Genomic DNA, 15428 nt, shown 5'->3' with positions numbered 1-15428 from the left:
GGCTCCATCCCCGCAGGAGGGCCCAGGGCCCGAGGGGGCACGTGGCGCCCGCATTGTCTGGGTGTGTGACGGCCGCTGTCTGCTGGTGTCTGGCTTTGACAGGTAAGGACTTGGGGACTCTAGTCCCGTGTCCCCCCTCCCAGCACACAGGCACCTGCCAGCTATGCACAAGCTGCCCCTGTGCCAACAGGTGGGTGAGCGGGTGCAGGAGGGCGCCCTATGAGCTGGGCGAGGGGACTGAGGAGCAGCCCAGGAACAAGGGCTTCCTGAGCACTGGACGGCGGGTAACTGTGGCCCGAACTGGGCCTGGAGAGGCAGCAGAGACCGGGAGGGAGAGGGGCATTACTTCCGGGTGAAAGGCAGGCAGGCCCCGGAGAAGAGAATGTGGTGAGTGCAGAGGACAGAGCCCGGGGTCCGCAGGCTGCCCTGACCCCCGCCTGCTGCCCACTCCCCAGCCGAAGCGAGCGCCAGCTGCTCCTGTACGCAGCCCAGGCCCTGGCAGACGGGCCCCTGGCCGTGCTGGGGCTCGACGTGGCCCCATCCACGCTGCTGCCCATCTATGACCCGGACACAGGCCTGGTGCTGCTCACCGGCAAGGTGAGCCGTGCGAGTCGGGGGCGGCAGGTTGGAGAGGCGGTGGGCGGGCCACAGCTTTCCCTCATGCTGGCATCCCACTCCCAGGGCGACACCCGCGTGTTCCTCTATGAGCTGCTTCCCGAGGCCCCCTTTTTCCTGGAATGCAACTGCTTCACCTCCCCGGACCCCCACAAGGTGAGAGCCATGGCGCGCCCCTGCCCTCTGCTGGCAGAAGTGCGGAAATGCAGGGGCCCAGTGCCCAGAGATTCTAGCGGGTAATTCAAGCTCGACTTTAGGCAGAGTTCAAGTAGGTAAAGGCTAAATTATGTCCACCGACAGGAAAATTCCCTCAGAGCGCCAGGTCCAGCTGGATCTAATCCCTGACAGTGCCAGGTCCAGGGCCCAAGAGAGCCAAAGGCGCTAAGCACAGGCTTTGCATGCAGGAGAAGGGGCAGTGGTGGTCCCACCTGGCGGTCACAGCTCTTCCCGTTTGCTGTATGAGCATCACCAGGAACCATTGCAAGCACAGGCGGAGCCGCCCTTGGACACCACTGAGTGTGGCCAGAAGAACTAAAAAAAATAATTACATTACAAGGGCCAGGGGCAGAGAGCCACAGAGCGGGGCAGGCGCTGGCCTTGCGTGCCGCTGACCTGTTTGGACCCCACACACTGCAAGATGCTCTGAGCACAGAACCAGGAGTATCCCCCAAGCACCCCAGGGTCTGGCCCGACCCACACCAGTATACAAGGACCAGGGTTATGCCCCAGAGGTCAGGCACGGCGGGCTTTGCAGGTTTTAGGATTCACCCTCAGTAGTCCAATAGACTAACACAGAAACTAGCTCTGAAAGCACTCAACCTGTCACCTCTTCATTTCCATCCAATGTCACCATGTGTGTCCTGGTGGGGAACATGGCTGCTGCCCCCAGCTTCCAGCTCCTGGAACTCCCAAGCATGTGGCTAGTGAGAACTCGGGGTTTTCACACCCCCAAAATAGGCGAATGCTAGACATGAGGACGCTTTTGCTCCAGAGAGCCCACAGTTAGGCACCTGGGGCATGGTGCTTGCCGGGCACCCCCAGGAGAGCACTGTCCAGCTCCACATCTTGCCCTCAGTGCTTTGCCCTCCTGCCCAAGACGGAGTGTGACGTGCGGGACGTGGAGTTTGCCCGGTGCCTGCGACTCCGCCAGGCCTCCCTGGAGCCTGTTGCCTTCCGGCTGCCCCGGGTCAGGGTAAGGGGCCCCGGTACACCCAAGCCCGTACCCTCTTCCCAGCTCATCAGGGCCTTTGTCCCCAAAACAACCATTCGGAGCCGCCTGTAGCTCACAGGAGCCTCAGCTGGGGAGGGCCTGGCCGTGCTGGACAGCACCTCAGGACCACCCACCGTCCCCGCAGAAAGAGTTCTTCCAGGACGATGTGTTTCCGGAAACAGCTGTGACCTGGGAGCCCGCCCTCACTGCCCAGGCCTGGCTGAGCGGCACCAACGGGCAGCCCCGGTTTCTCAGCCTGCATCCCTCCGACATGACCCCAGGTGTGCTGAGGGGTGGGGAGGGGAGGAAGCAGGGGAGCAGGGGCTTTGGAGAAAGGGGTACAGGCCCGAGACCATCCCCCTGCCCTGCTGGCATCGCAGGAGCTGCTGCTACCTCTAGGTCTGGGGTCTCTGGGGGGCGAGGCCTGGGATCTGTCGTCCCATCACTAGCCCCTTAGCCCAACACAGGCCCCTGCACACACCCTAGTAAGCCCGAGTTCACTCGTAAGCCTGACTGCGTGCACATGTGTTTGGACATGCACACGCCTGCTCACAGCCCTGCACGTGCGTCCATCCACCTGCACACACACACATATGTAGCCTCACACACCTGCACCTCCTTGCATGCCCCTGCACAGCCTTGGCCTTGTGCAGTCTTGCACACTCTCACAAGCCACCTAGACACACGTGGTACAGAGCTGTGCACACACACCTGAGCGCCTGGCCAGGCCTGGTGAACTGAGGCCTGAACAGCTGCGGGAGCCCCCCCCCCCGATGGCTGGGGTTCAGGTGCTGGGGAGCCGCTCTGACACCCGCTCTCACCCCGCCCAGTGAGCCAGGCCCCCCGGGAAGCCCCAGCCCGCCGAGCCCCCTCCGCCGTCTACCTGGAAGAGAAGTCAGACCAGCAGAAGAAGGAAGAGGTGGGTCAGACGAGCTGGCCAAGGGCAGAGCTTGCTGCCAGGAGCACACCCTCCGTTGGACATTTTGGTGGGGAGCCCCCCTGAACCCAGGAGTGGGTTGCTGCCACCTCAGACAGAGGCAGGCGGCTGTGACCTGGTCAGGCCCAGCCCAGCTGAGCCAAGGTTCGGGACTTGAGTGGCTTTGGCACACCTGCTGGCTGGTATGTGAGCTGGCCTAGGGATTCTGGCCCCATCTCTGTGCTGGTTTTTTTCGCGGCAAACTATGCCCGACATCTGGAGAGAGTGCATGGTTTTGGGCTCTTGCTTTGGATGCGGCCAACCCCGGTTCCACCCCAGGCACCGCACAGTCCTCCTGAGCCCTGCCTGGAGTAGCCGCATGTGACTCAAGCACCCCCTGCCAAAGGAGAGCCACAGGGTGCTAGTGACACTGCTTCCGGCACCCTGACAACTCAGCCCCAGAAGTGCCGTTCCCCACCCCTGCCCACTCCCCTCTGCAGCTGCTGAGCGCCATGGTGGCGAAACTGGGGAACCGCGAGGACCCGCTCCCCCAGGACTCCTTTGAGGGCGTGGACGAGGACGAGTGGGTGAGTGCCCCAGGGTCCCCACACGCTGCACCCCCCACTGGCTGTCCGATTCCACTGCCCTCCAGCACCCTACGGCTCGGTTCCTCTTCCTAGGACTAGCCTGCCCACAGCGCCACCGCCTGGCCTCACCCCTGCACTAGAAGGCACTCCAGCCCTCCTGCTGCGTGCACTGTCCACACCCCTGCTTTCTTGGGGACCTGCTGCATCTTCTCAGCTGCCTGCTCGCATGTGGAACCAAGGTTGGGACAGGGCAGTCCCCAGGCAGGCCCTGGGCTCCCTGTGTCCCTCTTCCACCTGGGCTGGCGCCGGCCTGGGCTGACTCTTGTTTTGTACCTGCTCCCCTCCCCCATCTTGCCTGCTGCCCCAGTTCCCATGGATTTGGGGGCGGGCCCCCCCCACCAGGCATTTTGGAGCAGCACCCACCTCAGGGGCCTGGGCTCTCCCGGTGTGATGCCAGGAACGGGGCCATCCGTGAGCAAGTGGCCAGTTAAAGGCGCCTTGCAGGGCCTGCACGTGCCCCAGATGTCTCAGCTATTAAACTTTTCTAAACTGGCCTGTGTCTGTGGTCTTTGGGGTGGGGACAGGGACGCGGGCAAGCTCGGTGTGGCCCTGGGCAGAGAACTTATTTGTCAAGTCAACACAAGGGTCCCCAGCCCAGTTGCCCAGGAGGGGTGAGGCAAAGAGGCAGGCGGTGTCTGTGGAAGGTCCTGGCACCAGGTGATCGTGCAGGAGGCCTGGGGGGGACCGGAAAGACGGTTCAGGGATTAAGGCCTTGCCCACAGCAACCCAACTTCATCCCTGGCACCATTGTGGTTCCCCAGGCCGACCAGGAGCCATCCCTGCGCACAGCGCCAGGACTAAGCCCTGAACACGGCTCGTTGTGACCCCCCCCCCAAAAAAAAAAAAAAGCACTGCAGCGTTGGAGATGTCGGGGCTGGCTTCCCTGAAGAGACATCGGACAGAGGAATGGGGATGAAGCCCGGCTCCTGTGCGCGTCAGTCGCGAGGGGTTTCAGCATTTGTTGCTCCCGAGGGCCTGAGCGTCGCTTGGACGGCGCCTCGCCCCGAAGAGCCGGGCACAGCCGAGGGGAGCCGGCGCCCGGCATCGGACCGGATATCCCGCTGCCCTTCGCGTCCAGGAGAAGCACGTGGGCCGGAAGCAGCCGGGCCCGCCCGCCCCGCCCCTCGCAACGCCGCCCGCCCCGCCCCTAGCAACGCCGCCCGCCCCGCCCCTCGCAACGCCGCACGCTCCGCCCCTCGCAACGCCACACGCCCCGCCCCGCGCTGCTGTCACTGGCCCCGCCCCCGGGGCGGAGCGAGTGCGCATGCCCGGCGCGGCGCACGCGCTGTCCGCAGCCTCCTGCGCCCTCTGACCTGCCGGCCGCCCTTGAGCTGGGCCCCCCGGGCCGGGCAAGCGGGACCCGCGGCCGGAGACAGCGGCGCGGCCGTCATGGTGAGGCCCGGCCCGGAGGCCGTTGGGCGGGTCCCCGGGTAGGGCGCCCCCCGCGCGGCCCACGGCCCCCAGAGCTGGGCTTCCGGCCCGCCGCGCAGGCTCAGCGGCCCCCGCGCGTGGCCGACACGGGCCGGGGGGCTGCCCCTTCTCCACCTGTGCGCGACCGCCGTCCAGCTCCCCTCCGCGCCAGGGGGTCAGCACGGAGAGCGGGAGGGGTGCCGAGCGGGGAGGTGACGAGAACGTTCTGGAAGGACTGGCCGTGCGCGCACGGGGGGCGAGTGCGTGGGACGGGGACTCGGGCCGCGTGGCCGTCCAGCGGGGCGAGCCGCGGGGCGGGGGGAGTGGCCGGGGTGCGAGCAGGGCGCCCGGGTCAGGTGCAGGCGGAGGCCCCTTGGCGAAGCCTCGGGTGCCCAGTTGGTGGCATGTCGTGTTCACCGCGCGCCAGGCCACAGCAGCTGGGGTCCCTGGGGTCCCTTGGCGGTGGTGGTTTGGGGAGACCACCCGTGATGGGGCGCAGGGACTGTTCCCAGTCAGTGCTGGTCAGAGGCAGGTGCCCCGTGGACCCCCGCCTCCCCTTATGCCAGCCGAGCCCTGCTGGGCGCCCTCCCGCCCCTGCCCACCTGCAGTACCCTGAGCCCGTCCGGTCGCCAGGTTGCTCATCCCGGGGCGTGCATGAGCCGCGTCCGAGGCCTTGCCTGTGTGCCACCCCTTTGGGTACAGAGGCCATCCGTGGCCCTGACCTCTGTCTCTGCAGCCTTCCTTGGCCTGACTCCGAGTCGGCTTGCTTGGGCTCTGGGGGCCTGAGTGCGGTCGGTGGACTGGGGGGCACTTGGGAGCTTTGGGGGTGGCTGAGGGGTGGAAGCTCCCTGTATCCCCTCTGGTGGCTGCGGCTGGCCGAGCTCTAGCCCCTCTGAGCAGTGTGTGCGTGAGCTGCTCCCCCCTCCCCAGTCTGGAGCCCACGGCTGCACAGGGCCCAGCTACATTCATTTCTGCCCCATCAGGTCACCGCGGTGGGGGGCAGGGACGCTGGGCGGCAGCTGAGGGATGCTGCTGCTTAACAGATGTGAGGGCCGGAGTCCCTCTGGAGTCCTCTGCTGACCTGCCGGTCTGTGTGTCTTGGCCAGTAGCAGCAGACTGGCCGTCTTCCCCCCAGCCCACACTCTCCCCCCATTGCCAGAATGAAGAGCTTGTGACGTTTCTGCCTTGGGAAACCCCTTCTGCACCTCATGTCCACTGATGGCCCTGCCTCGAGGCCAGAGCAGACCAGCCCCGAGTCGGTTCTTGATCCCTGACACTTCCATGCCCCTCTCCCCGGGCTCCTTTGGGGACCAGGGGCTGCGTGGCGGGACTGATGGTATTGGCTTTTCTGCGCATGAGCTGTGTCCAGGGGTCGCGGAGTCTTGGTGCCTCAGGTTTATCCGCAGGAGTAAAGGCGGCAGCCCCCAGGCCCGGAAGACAGGGGAGGCCCCCAGGCTGCGGCTGTGGTCCCCACCTGGGAGGTGGGCTCAGAATGGAGCGAGCATTCCCACAGCCCCCTTTTCCCGGCAAGGGGCCTCCTGCCCCCGGGGCCTCGTTCCGAGCCATTGCACCTGCCTGGTGGAGGCGTCTCGCTCTTTGGTGATGTCGGGGGACCAGGGGCATCTCCGTCCCCACTCAGTCTTGGCTCTCGGAAGCCCCCTTGGCTGCGTCTGCCCGACAGGCAGGGCCCTCCCGTGCCGCTCACCTGGGGCCTGCTTCATCCACAGGCCAAGTACCTGGCGCAGATCATCGTGATGGGCGTGCAGGTAGTGGGCAAGGCCTTCGCCCGCGCCCTGCGCCAGGAGTTTGCAGGTAAGTACGGCTTGAGCCGCCCGCTTTGTTTCGCCACACTCGGGCCTGGCTGGCCTCTGGTCTGGAGTCTTTGATAGGGCGGTGGGGGCCAGAGCGTCGAGCCCCACCCGTGCCCCCGGGTGTAGGATGAGAGAGCCCTGCACCCCCACAGACCCTGCCCCTGACCTGCCTGTCTGCTGGGGTACGCGCTCCGTGGGCTCGGGGCTGAGCGTGCCCCCCATGTCCACACAGCCAGCCGGGCAGCCGCGGATGCCCGGGGCCGCGCTGGACAGCAGTCGGCAGCAGCATCTACCCTCTCGGGCCTCAGCCTCCAGGAGGCCCAGCAGATCCTCAACGTGTCCAGACTGAGTGCAGAGGAGGTGCAGAAGGTGAGGCCACGGCGTCAGGGGCAGCTGGCTTCACGGCCACTAACCCTAGCCCTCAGCCGTTGGGGTCCCCCTGGCCTGGGGCAGCTGGCTTACAGGATCCTGACCCATGGCCCGCTGTCCCCGGCAGAATTACGAGCACCTGTTCAAGGTGAATGACAAGTCTGTGGGTGGCTCCTTCTACCTGCAGTCCAAGGTGAGTGCTGGCCGTGGCCGGGGTGGACCCCGTGGACCCCTCAGCAGCAGGGCTGCCTGACTGTGGTGTCCCCCAGGTGGTCCGAGCCAAAGAGCGCCTGGATGAGGAGCTCCGGATCCAGGCCCAGAACCAGGGAAAGGAGCCCCAAAAGTGACTCGGCTGCGCCCCCCCCCTAATTTATAGTTTGCCAATAAATACCTTTTCTGCGTTTCTCCAGTGTGCTTCCTGCTCAGGGCCGGGTCCTATGAACCCGCTTCAGTCCCCCACACCCCAGGACCTGCGCCTGGAGAGGCCCTGGCAGCTGGGACCCCCCACCAGGGCAGTGGGTGACGGCCAAGACAGAAGGAAACTTTGCAACTCACTTTTATTGTTTCTTTATAAACTTCCTCTCACACGGAGGAATATATTGTTATAGTCATTAGCTCGTCTCTGTTTTAAACTCTATGCTAACAGCAATGGAGCCAAGAGGAGGACACGTAAGCTAGATAGAAAGGCACTTAGAACCTGTTAAATACTGATATCGGGGTGCTGCCAAACTGGCAGCAAGATGGGCCCGCCGGCCCCCTTACCACCGAGTCACATGCCGAACTGGCGCTGCGTGCCGTGCCCTCTCCTTGCTCCACGCCCGTCCCGACGGGGCTTAGGCTTGGGGCCCGTAACGAGTGGGGGCCTGGGTCCGGGGTGCCCAGAGGAAGGAGGCCAGCTCCCTCCTGCTTGGCTCAGTCCCTCCGAGGGGCAGAGCCAGCACTGGTGGGCAGGCGGGGTGACCCCTCTGGGACAGAGGGCAGTCCAGGAAAGGGCGGGGTCAGCAGAACTGTGGAGGGTGAGGGGGGACTGGCAGAGGACCCTGGACGACAGGGTTGCCATGTCCCACTGCCACCCCCCAGCTCCTGGTCTACAGCGGGAAGGGGTGGGGATCTTTCAGCCCTGGGACTGTTCCCACCCCTGTGTCAACCCAAACCTGCGGCCTGCACTCTGCGCTCTGCAGTTCTCAGCCTCCTGACCCCCGTGCCAGGGCAGCCAGGCCCTACCAGCCCTGCCTGTCTCTGAGCCGGGCAGCTCACTCCCAGGGCTCCTGGAAAGGACAGGAAGGGGTCCCGGCGAGAGGGCAGTGTCCAGGCAGGTGGGCCAGTTGGGCAAAGGCAGAGCAGGTCTCCCAGGGGGTGGGCGGGAGGCGCCTTATCTTGGGGGTGCGTTGCTGCTTCCTGTGGCTTTGCCAGGGCCTGCGTCTGTCTTGCTTTCCCTTGGGGGCAGGGGCCAAAGGGAAAGGCGTCCAGGGAGCCCCCAGAGTCAGAGGCCAGGTGGGGGAATTCCTCACAGCTCAGCAGGGGTGAGGTGGGGAAGGAGCCCGAAGCCCACGGGAGGGCGAGTGCCACGCCAGCTGGCGGTGGGCACGGTCAGGGCCAGCGCCTGGGGCATGGGCCTCCCCTGCCCGGCTCACCAGTGCTGACCTAGCACCATCCCTGCTGGCCAGTGAGGGTGGGTGGCCAGGTCTGGGGACATTATTGCTATTTCGCAGAAGAGTTTCCGTTCGTCAGGGGCGGAGCTGGGCCCGGGCTCAGTTCACGACGGCTGGCTTCAGCAGCACAGGGCCCTGCGGGATGACCACCCAGCCTGGAGCCATGGCCTCAGGGCTGCTGGCCGCTGAGTTGACACCCGTGGACAGGTCCAGCGCGGTGCCCGGCAGCAGGGAGAGCGCATCGGGGCTCGGCCGGGAGCGCCCACCCTCAGTCCTCTCCAGGGGCGTCTTGCGCCCCTCCAATCCCAGGGCCCTGGCTGGCCCAGGCCCACGCTTCTCCCCCTCAGCCTGGCCGCCCGCGGAACCGGCGAGGAGGGAGATCACAGGCGGGCCCAGTCCGCCCGCCCCGAAGGGCGAGGGCAGCAGTGGGTTCTTGGCCAGACTCAGGGGCAGGACGGGGCCCGGAAGCCCCGCCCCCAGGCCTCCGGAGGGGCCCCCGCCCCCGCCACAGGCCAGAGCACTGAGGTCAAGGGGACCGGGGTTCAGGGGCAGGGGCAGGCCGGGCAGGCCGGGCCCTCCAAAGAGGGCGGCAGGGTTGGGGATGATGATCTGGGCCCCACTGACATAGGGGCTACCGTCAGGGGTGGGCAGGGGGGGCTTGGGGGGCGGCCGGAGGTGCAGGAGCTCCTGGTGTTCGTGGGACACGAAGTGGCCATGGGCCTTGATGTGCTTGCGCAGCGAGCTGGGGTCCGTGTAGCGCTTGCAGCAGCCCGGCATCTTGCAGTAGTAGGGCTTGTCCACGTAGTGGGTGCGCGTGTGCTTGAAGCGGTCGCTGGAGTTGGAGTAGCGCTTGCTGCAGCCCTCGTAGGGGCAGACGTACGGCTTCTCCCCTGCAGGCAGGCGGGTGGCATTAGACCCCCATTGTGGAGGTCCGGGACCACCTGGACACTCCACTCTTTTTTTTCTTTTTTTTTTTTTGCTTTTTGGGTCACACCTGGCGATGCACAGGGGTTACTCCTGGCTCTGCATTCAGGAATTACCCCTGGCGGTGCTCAGGGGACCATATGGGATGCTGGGAATCGAACCTGGGTCGGCCGCGTGCAAGGCAAACGCCCTACCCGCTGTGCTATCTCTCCAGCCCCGGACACTCCACTCTTAAAGGCCACTAGGTGTAAGTCCATAAGCCTTGAAGGCCCGTGAATCCCAACGGTCACTCTGGGCACGGCCTGCACCAACCAGGACAGGACCACACGGCTGTGTGCCCGGAGTACCCCACCCAGTGCTCTCTCCCATAGAAGAGAATGTCCCCCTTTTTTGGGGGAAATATGTTGGAGTTCACTCCTGGAAGCATTCAGGGGACCCTTGGGCAGTGTAGGGTGCCCACACCCCTTTGATGATCTACTGAAAGAACATTTTTATTTTAGGGGCACATCCAGCACTGCTCAGGGGTTACTCCCAGCTCTACACTCGAGAATTACTCCTGGCAGTGCTCGGAATCCAAACTCAATTCAGCTGCACGCAAGGCAGATGCCCTCCCTGCTGCACTATCGCTCCAGCCCCTGAAGCAGTATTTTGGATAGCTGGGCCCTGGGAATCCCTGGGCATGGCACTTAAGCCTGCTTGGGCCACCCTGGCAGTACACCCAGCAGTGACAGTCGAGACCCAGGGCCTCCAGGGCTTGCAGACTCATGCCCAGTGGACTTTCTACAAGCGGAGTGTCTGGTAGTCTTTCTCATGTAGCTGGGGCTGGGGTAGATGCCCAGACCTCACGCTCTGCCCCAGCCCCAGCTCTGCAAAGTCATGAGCTGGGCACCAAGGGGCAGGCCCACGCAAGCCCACTGGCGGCAGGACTGGGGGCGGGGGGGGACTTAAGAAGCTGATGAGGCCATGCCACACGAAGCCACTCTTTGTGTCCAGGGTCGCAGAAAAGGAACCTCTGAACCAGGGCAGGTCCCATCTAGGCAAACCCGCACCCGGTCCCTCACCTGTGTGCGACCTATTGTGGATCTTCAGGTTCTCCAGGCGGGAAAAGCTCTTGCTGCAGGTGGGGCAGCGGTGCGGCTTCTCATTGGTGTGTGTGCGGATGTGGATGAGCATCTTGTACCTGCGCCAAGGGGCACAGAGCTGCCTCAGCACCGCTTCGTGCTCCTAGCCCCGCCCACTGCTCTCGCCCCGCCCACTGCTCTCGCCCCGCCCTCCGCGCTCCCGCCCCCCCCAACTGCGGTCTCACTCCACCCTCCAAGCTCTCGCCCCGCCCGCTGCCCTCTGGCCCCGCCCTCCGCGCGCTCGCCCCTCCCCCGCGCTCGCCCCCACCTCACCTGGCGTTGAAGCCGCGGCCGTGGCGGGCACAGCCCTCCCAGTGGCAGCAGTAACCTGCGTCCTTCTCGGGTTTCACGTGGTCGTCATTGACGTGATCCACCAGGTCTTGCAGGAGCTCAAAGAGCTGGTTACACTACGGGACAGCGAGGGTCTGAGTCCAAGTAGGTGTGCCCCTGTGGCCCCCATGGCCGATCCCGGGTCCCCACTCACCTTGGCCCAGCGACACACCAGCTGCTTGGGCAAGGGGAGCTCTGGCGAGAGGCACTTGTCCTTGGGGGCGTTGAGGAAGGAGGAAGCGGGCAGACGCAGGGCGCCCCCAGATCCCAAGGGCAGAAAGAACTGGAAGGAGCTGTGGACGCTGTCCAGGTAGCGCAGTGGCTGGAAGTCCTGGCAGGAGGGGAGGGTGGCCGCATGGTCAGGGGTCGCGGGCCCACAGCCCAGACCCCTCTGCCCACCAGGGGGCCTGAGATGAGGCCGAACCCCAGCCTGTGCTTGGGACCTCTCTGGGAACTGGGATCTTTGCCTGGACTCCACCAAGCCACAGGGAGACCACGCTGTGGATGACAGCACAGGCGGCAGGGATAGGGGCAGGGCTGCCAGGTGCTAAGCGGAGCCCTAGGAGCTGGGAGGGGCAGGAAAGAGCCCCCGTGTAGTCTTTGTGTGGCCCCTTGATCTCAGACTTCACCTTCCAAACTGCTGAACAAACCTCAGTGCTTCCAAGCCACCCACCCATGCCATCCCCTGCGTCTCCAGAGCCCAGAAACCAATCCCCTTCGCTCCCTGGCTTCTGCACCCCTCCTTACCGGGGCTGTGGGCACCGCAGGCAGGTCCCCGTTGCCCTGGCGCTCAGGCGACAGCGAGCTGCTGCCATTGGGGGAATCCAGCCCAGATGGAGGGGACAAGCTGAGGTCCACCAGAGGGGCAGCAGAAAAGCGGCCCTCCACCTTCTCAGGAAACTTGGGGTTCAGCAGGAAGCCTAAGGGAGAGACTCGATTCAGGGGTGCAGGCCACTGTGGTCCCCGAAGTAGACACCAGCAGCAGAGCCCAGGCAGGGAAAGCACAGGGTCAGGGGCACAGCAAAAAACTCCCTCCCTTCTCCCAGCCCGTCTGATTCCATGCTCCCTTCTGTAGAGAAGTGGGGGCAGGAGCTGGCGAGAGGCTGGCCCTTGGTCTCCGTCTGTCTCTGGGGGCTCAGAAGCTACACACTTTGCATGCAGGAGCCCGGGGCTCAGTCCCAGCACCACATGGTCCCTCAAGCACCCACCAGTTATGAGCAACAAGAGAAAGAAAACATAAAAACCACTGGGGCTGGAGCAATAGCACAGTGGGTAGGGCGTTTCCCTTGCATGCAGCCAACCCGGGTTCGATTCCCAGCATCCCATAGGGTCCCCCGAGTACTGCCAGGAGTAATTCCCGAGTGCAGAGCCAGGAGTAAACCCTGTGCATTGCCAGGTTTGACCCAAAAAGCAAATCAAGTAAAATAAAATCCACCTTCCAGGAGCAAGAAAGATAGTGCACTGGGTAGGGCCTTGCCTTGCATGTGGCTGACCCAGGTTCGATCCTCACCATCCCACGTGATCCCTTGAGCACCGCCAGGAATGATCCCTGAGTGCAGGGCCGGGAGTCGCCCCTGAACATCGCTGGGTGTGACTCCTCAAAAAAAAACCCAAGACCTAGCTCAGTATGAGCACTCTGGCTTTCAGGGTGCACGGGAGCACCCTCCGGATCAGCTCTCGCTGGTCTCATCCCAGTACCAGTCACTGCCTGAAAGTCCAGCGTTGGGGTGCTGACCCCCTCAAACCCCTCCCCCAGTGCTGCAGTTCCTCCCGGCAGCCTCAGTTGGAATCTGGGTTCTGCTGAGCCCTGGGTGGGCCGACTGCCCCTCCTGGGGACAGTGTCGCACCCAGAAGCCAGGGGTGGTCCAGCAGGGTGCGGGCACACTGACCAGGCGCTGTGAGGAGCGTCCCGGCACCCGACCTTCCTGTGGCAGTCCCCTCAAGGCAGCACCCACACACACATACCTACCGGGGCCACTACCTGAAGGCGGGGAGCCGGGGGAGCCGGGTGTGGGGCTGTCAGCCACCAGGCCCAGCTCCCTGTGCAGGGCGCGGGGTCGCACCACGCTCAGGGCGCGCTCCCGCTTCTCTCTCGCCGCGCGGAGCTTGCTGATGCTCAGCTTCAGGTCCAGCGGCTCATCCAAGGAGTGCATGGTGATGGGGGGTGGCGGGCAGAACCTGGCACGGAACAGGCTGCGTCTTAACCCCAGACCCCAGGGCTGCACCACGGGAACCCCAGCAGGCCAGGGGCCGGCGATTTCCCAGCGGAGACCCTCAGTCAGGCCCCCAGTGCTGCCCAGCCTGTGGGTGTGGGGTCCCGGGCTCTGGTGGGAGGGGGATACAGCCAAGAGGTGCCCGCGGGCTGGGGCGGCCAGCAGGGGGCGGCCAGCAGGGGGCGGCAGGGGACTGTGGCCGGGTGGCTGGCAGCGGAGGAAGCCCAGTGAGACAGCCAGCCGTGTTCTTTCAGCACCCCTACATTTGGGGGCTCCAGCATGCAAAGCATGAGCCCTGTCCAGCCCAGGGGATGTTCTCAGAGGCAGGAGCATCCCCTTGGCATTCCTCAGTGCTCGCAGGGCCCCGTGGGGGAAGGGGCTGCAGCCAGTGTCTGCCTCACCTCACCACCGAGCTGTCTGCAAACTCACCAGCACCCTGGCTGGGATTTGCACCTCAGGAAGCAGGTACCCCGCATGCCCCCCGGGCCCCCAGACAGTCTCCCCAGACCCCACATGGAGCCTCCCAGGTGGGGGGACTTCCTCTGAGCCTGCAGTGAGGCGATGCCCTCTGACACTGTCAGGGATGAAATCTGGCTGGTTGTGCTGGTCATGCGTGGTCCAGGGCACCGTGGGGACGGGGAGGGACTGGGGCCAGCCGCCCTCCCCCCAGGAGCCCCAGGTCCAAGCAGTCGGGTGGGCGGTGACAGATGGCTGCCCTCCCCACCCACCTCTGTCTGTCTGTCTGTCTGTCTGTCTGCCTGCCTGCCATCCACCATCCACCTGTTTATTTTTAGACACAGACCCTGAAGCGCTGTGCTGGGAGCCTGGAAGGGGAGGAAGGAAGTAAATATTTATGCTGATTAAGAATTCAGGAGCCAGGAAGGGCTGGTGGCCTGGTCCTGGGGCTGGCGGGGGGCCACCGGCCACCCCTCGGCTTGCATCCCCGAGCACGCCCGGCGCCCCCAGGCGGGCGGCGGGGGCGGGCCGGCCCGGAACGCTGCTGGACATCCCCTGGCCTCTGCCCTGCCTCCGGGGCCCGCGGGGGGCCTGGGCGGGGCCCCGGGGCCGGTCACCCAGTTCCTCGGCATCCCTGGAGACCCCGGGCGGGAGGGGAGCCGCCCCCACTTCCTGCCGGCCGTGCCCTGGAGGCCGGTCCCTTCGCTGGAGGCCAGCGCCGCCCGTTCGGGGAGGAGTCCCGGGCGGCCGCACCCGCGAGTTCCTCCACGGCCCCACCCCGGGGCGCCCGCCCGCCCGTGGCAGCCTGACCTTGGCCAACCTCCGCGTCCCCCCGCGTCCCCGCCCGCGGCCGGCGGCGGCCAGTCCCGGGCTCCGCGAGGCTCTTTGTCCCCGACGGCCGCGCGCGGGGCGGGGCGGGCTAGGCATCGCGCCCCGGCCTCAGTTTCCCCGGGCGCGGACGGGGCGGGGGGGGGGGTGCGCGCCGCCCCCCAGCGCGCAGGCTCGGGAGCGGGGCCGGGGGGCGGCGCCCAGGTGGTCGCGCAGCGGCGGCGGCGGCGGCCGCGAAAGGAACTAATTAGAGCGGAGGAAGCGGGGAGGGCGGGGCGGGACCACCGGGGCGGCGGGACAGGACGGGGGTCACCCCGGGGGTGGGCCGCGCTGCCCCGGGGGCCTCACCCCGCAGCCCAGGACAGACAATGGGCGCTATTGTGCACCAGCCAGGCCTGGCCGCTGTAGTCGCCCCCCCAACGCCACCGCCCTGCCCGGGGGACCCCCACGCCACACGCACCCCCTCCGAAGGACTGGCCGAGCTGAGCTGGGTCATCCCGAGGGTCCTGCCAACCTGAGGGCGGGTGGGGACCCCGGGCACTCAGGGAGGCAGAGGGCCAGAAAACCTCCAGACCCCATGACAGGAGGGTGGGGGGCGTTCCGGGACACTGAACACTGACCGCAGGCCTGGCACTGAGTCTGCAGAACCTCTGAAGTCCCTGCTTGGAGCAAACAGGGGGAAACTGAGCCTGGCAGGGGCCTGGAGGGCAGGACTCACCATCTAGGAACTTTCCGCGCAAAAGCAGAAACGGGTCCTCTGCAATGGGGGGGCCCCCTGCCCACCCACACTGCTTGGATCCTACCAGCCTGAGGCTGGGGAAGGGCCCCCCTTTCTTCTTATCACACGGAAAGCCTGGCCTCGTGCCTGTCCAGTTCGGCTACAGGCGTCCTCTTGCCAGGCGCCGTCTGCAGGCTGCTCTGACAGA

General features: G+C 65.7%; 2 protein-coding genes across 5 annotated transcripts in view; one reads left to right on the top strand and one right to left on the bottom strand.

The window, feature by feature from the left end:
- The window catches only part of CORO7 (coronin 7), a 40778-nt gene extending 33396 nt beyond the window's left edge, over positions 1-7382 (top strand). Inside the window, exons 21-31 of one of the 3 annotated variants that reach the window (XM_056134978.1) lie at positions 17-102; positions 456-597; positions 682-771; positions 1691-1807; positions 1971-2106; positions 2656-2744; positions 3242-3328; positions 6526-6610; positions 6842-6978; positions 7106-7171; positions 7248-7382. In XM_056134978.1, the coding sequence (XP_055990953.1) occupies positions 17-102; positions 456-597; positions 682-771; positions 1691-1807; positions 1971-2106; positions 2656-2744; positions 3242-3328; positions 6526-6610; positions 6842-6978; positions 7106-7171; positions 7248-7325 (1113 nt within the window). In that variant the 3' untranslated portion in view covers positions 7326-7382. Of the gene's footprint in view, positions 1-16; positions 103-455; positions 598-681; positions 772-1690; positions 1808-1970; positions 2107-2655; positions 2745-3241; positions 3329-3421; positions 3871-4657; positions 4781-6525; positions 6611-6841; positions 6979-7105; positions 7172-7247 lie in introns of those variants that run through there. The other 2 variants (XM_056134976.1, XM_056134977.1) reach the window with 2 other exon arrangements.
- Positions 7383-8603: 1221 nt separating this feature from the next.
- On the bottom strand, positions 8604-13162 carry GLIS2 (GLIS family zinc finger 2). Of its 2 annotated transcripts, none has more exons than XM_056134988.1 (6): positions 12975-13162; positions 11753-11925; positions 11160-11336; positions 10949-11082; positions 10616-10734; positions 8604-9520 (listed from the first exon to the last, which is right to left on the bottom strand). In XM_056134988.1, exons 1-6 carry the CDS (start codon positions 13156-13158, stop codon positions 8730-8732), a joined length of 1578 nt encoding a protein of 525 aa, XP_055990963.1. In that variant the 5' UTR covers positions 13159-13162; the 3' UTR covers positions 8604-8729. The 2 variants fall into 2 exon arrangements, with proteins under 2 accessions (XP_055990963.1, XP_055990964.1); XM_056134989.1 differs by having other exon boundaries at positions 12987-13162.
- Between the last annotated feature and the right edge of the window lie 2266 nt (positions 13163-15428).

Source organism: Sorex fumeus, unplaced genomic scaffold, assembly GCF_029834395.1.
Source record: "Sorex fumeus unplaced genomic scaffold, SorFum_2.1 ptg000110l, whole genome shotgun sequence".
Taxonomy (NCBI): Eukaryota; Metazoa; Chordata; class Mammalia; order Eulipotyphla; family Soricidae; genus Sorex; species Sorex fumeus.
This window is presented reverse-complemented; position numbering and strand designations above follow the sequence as displayed.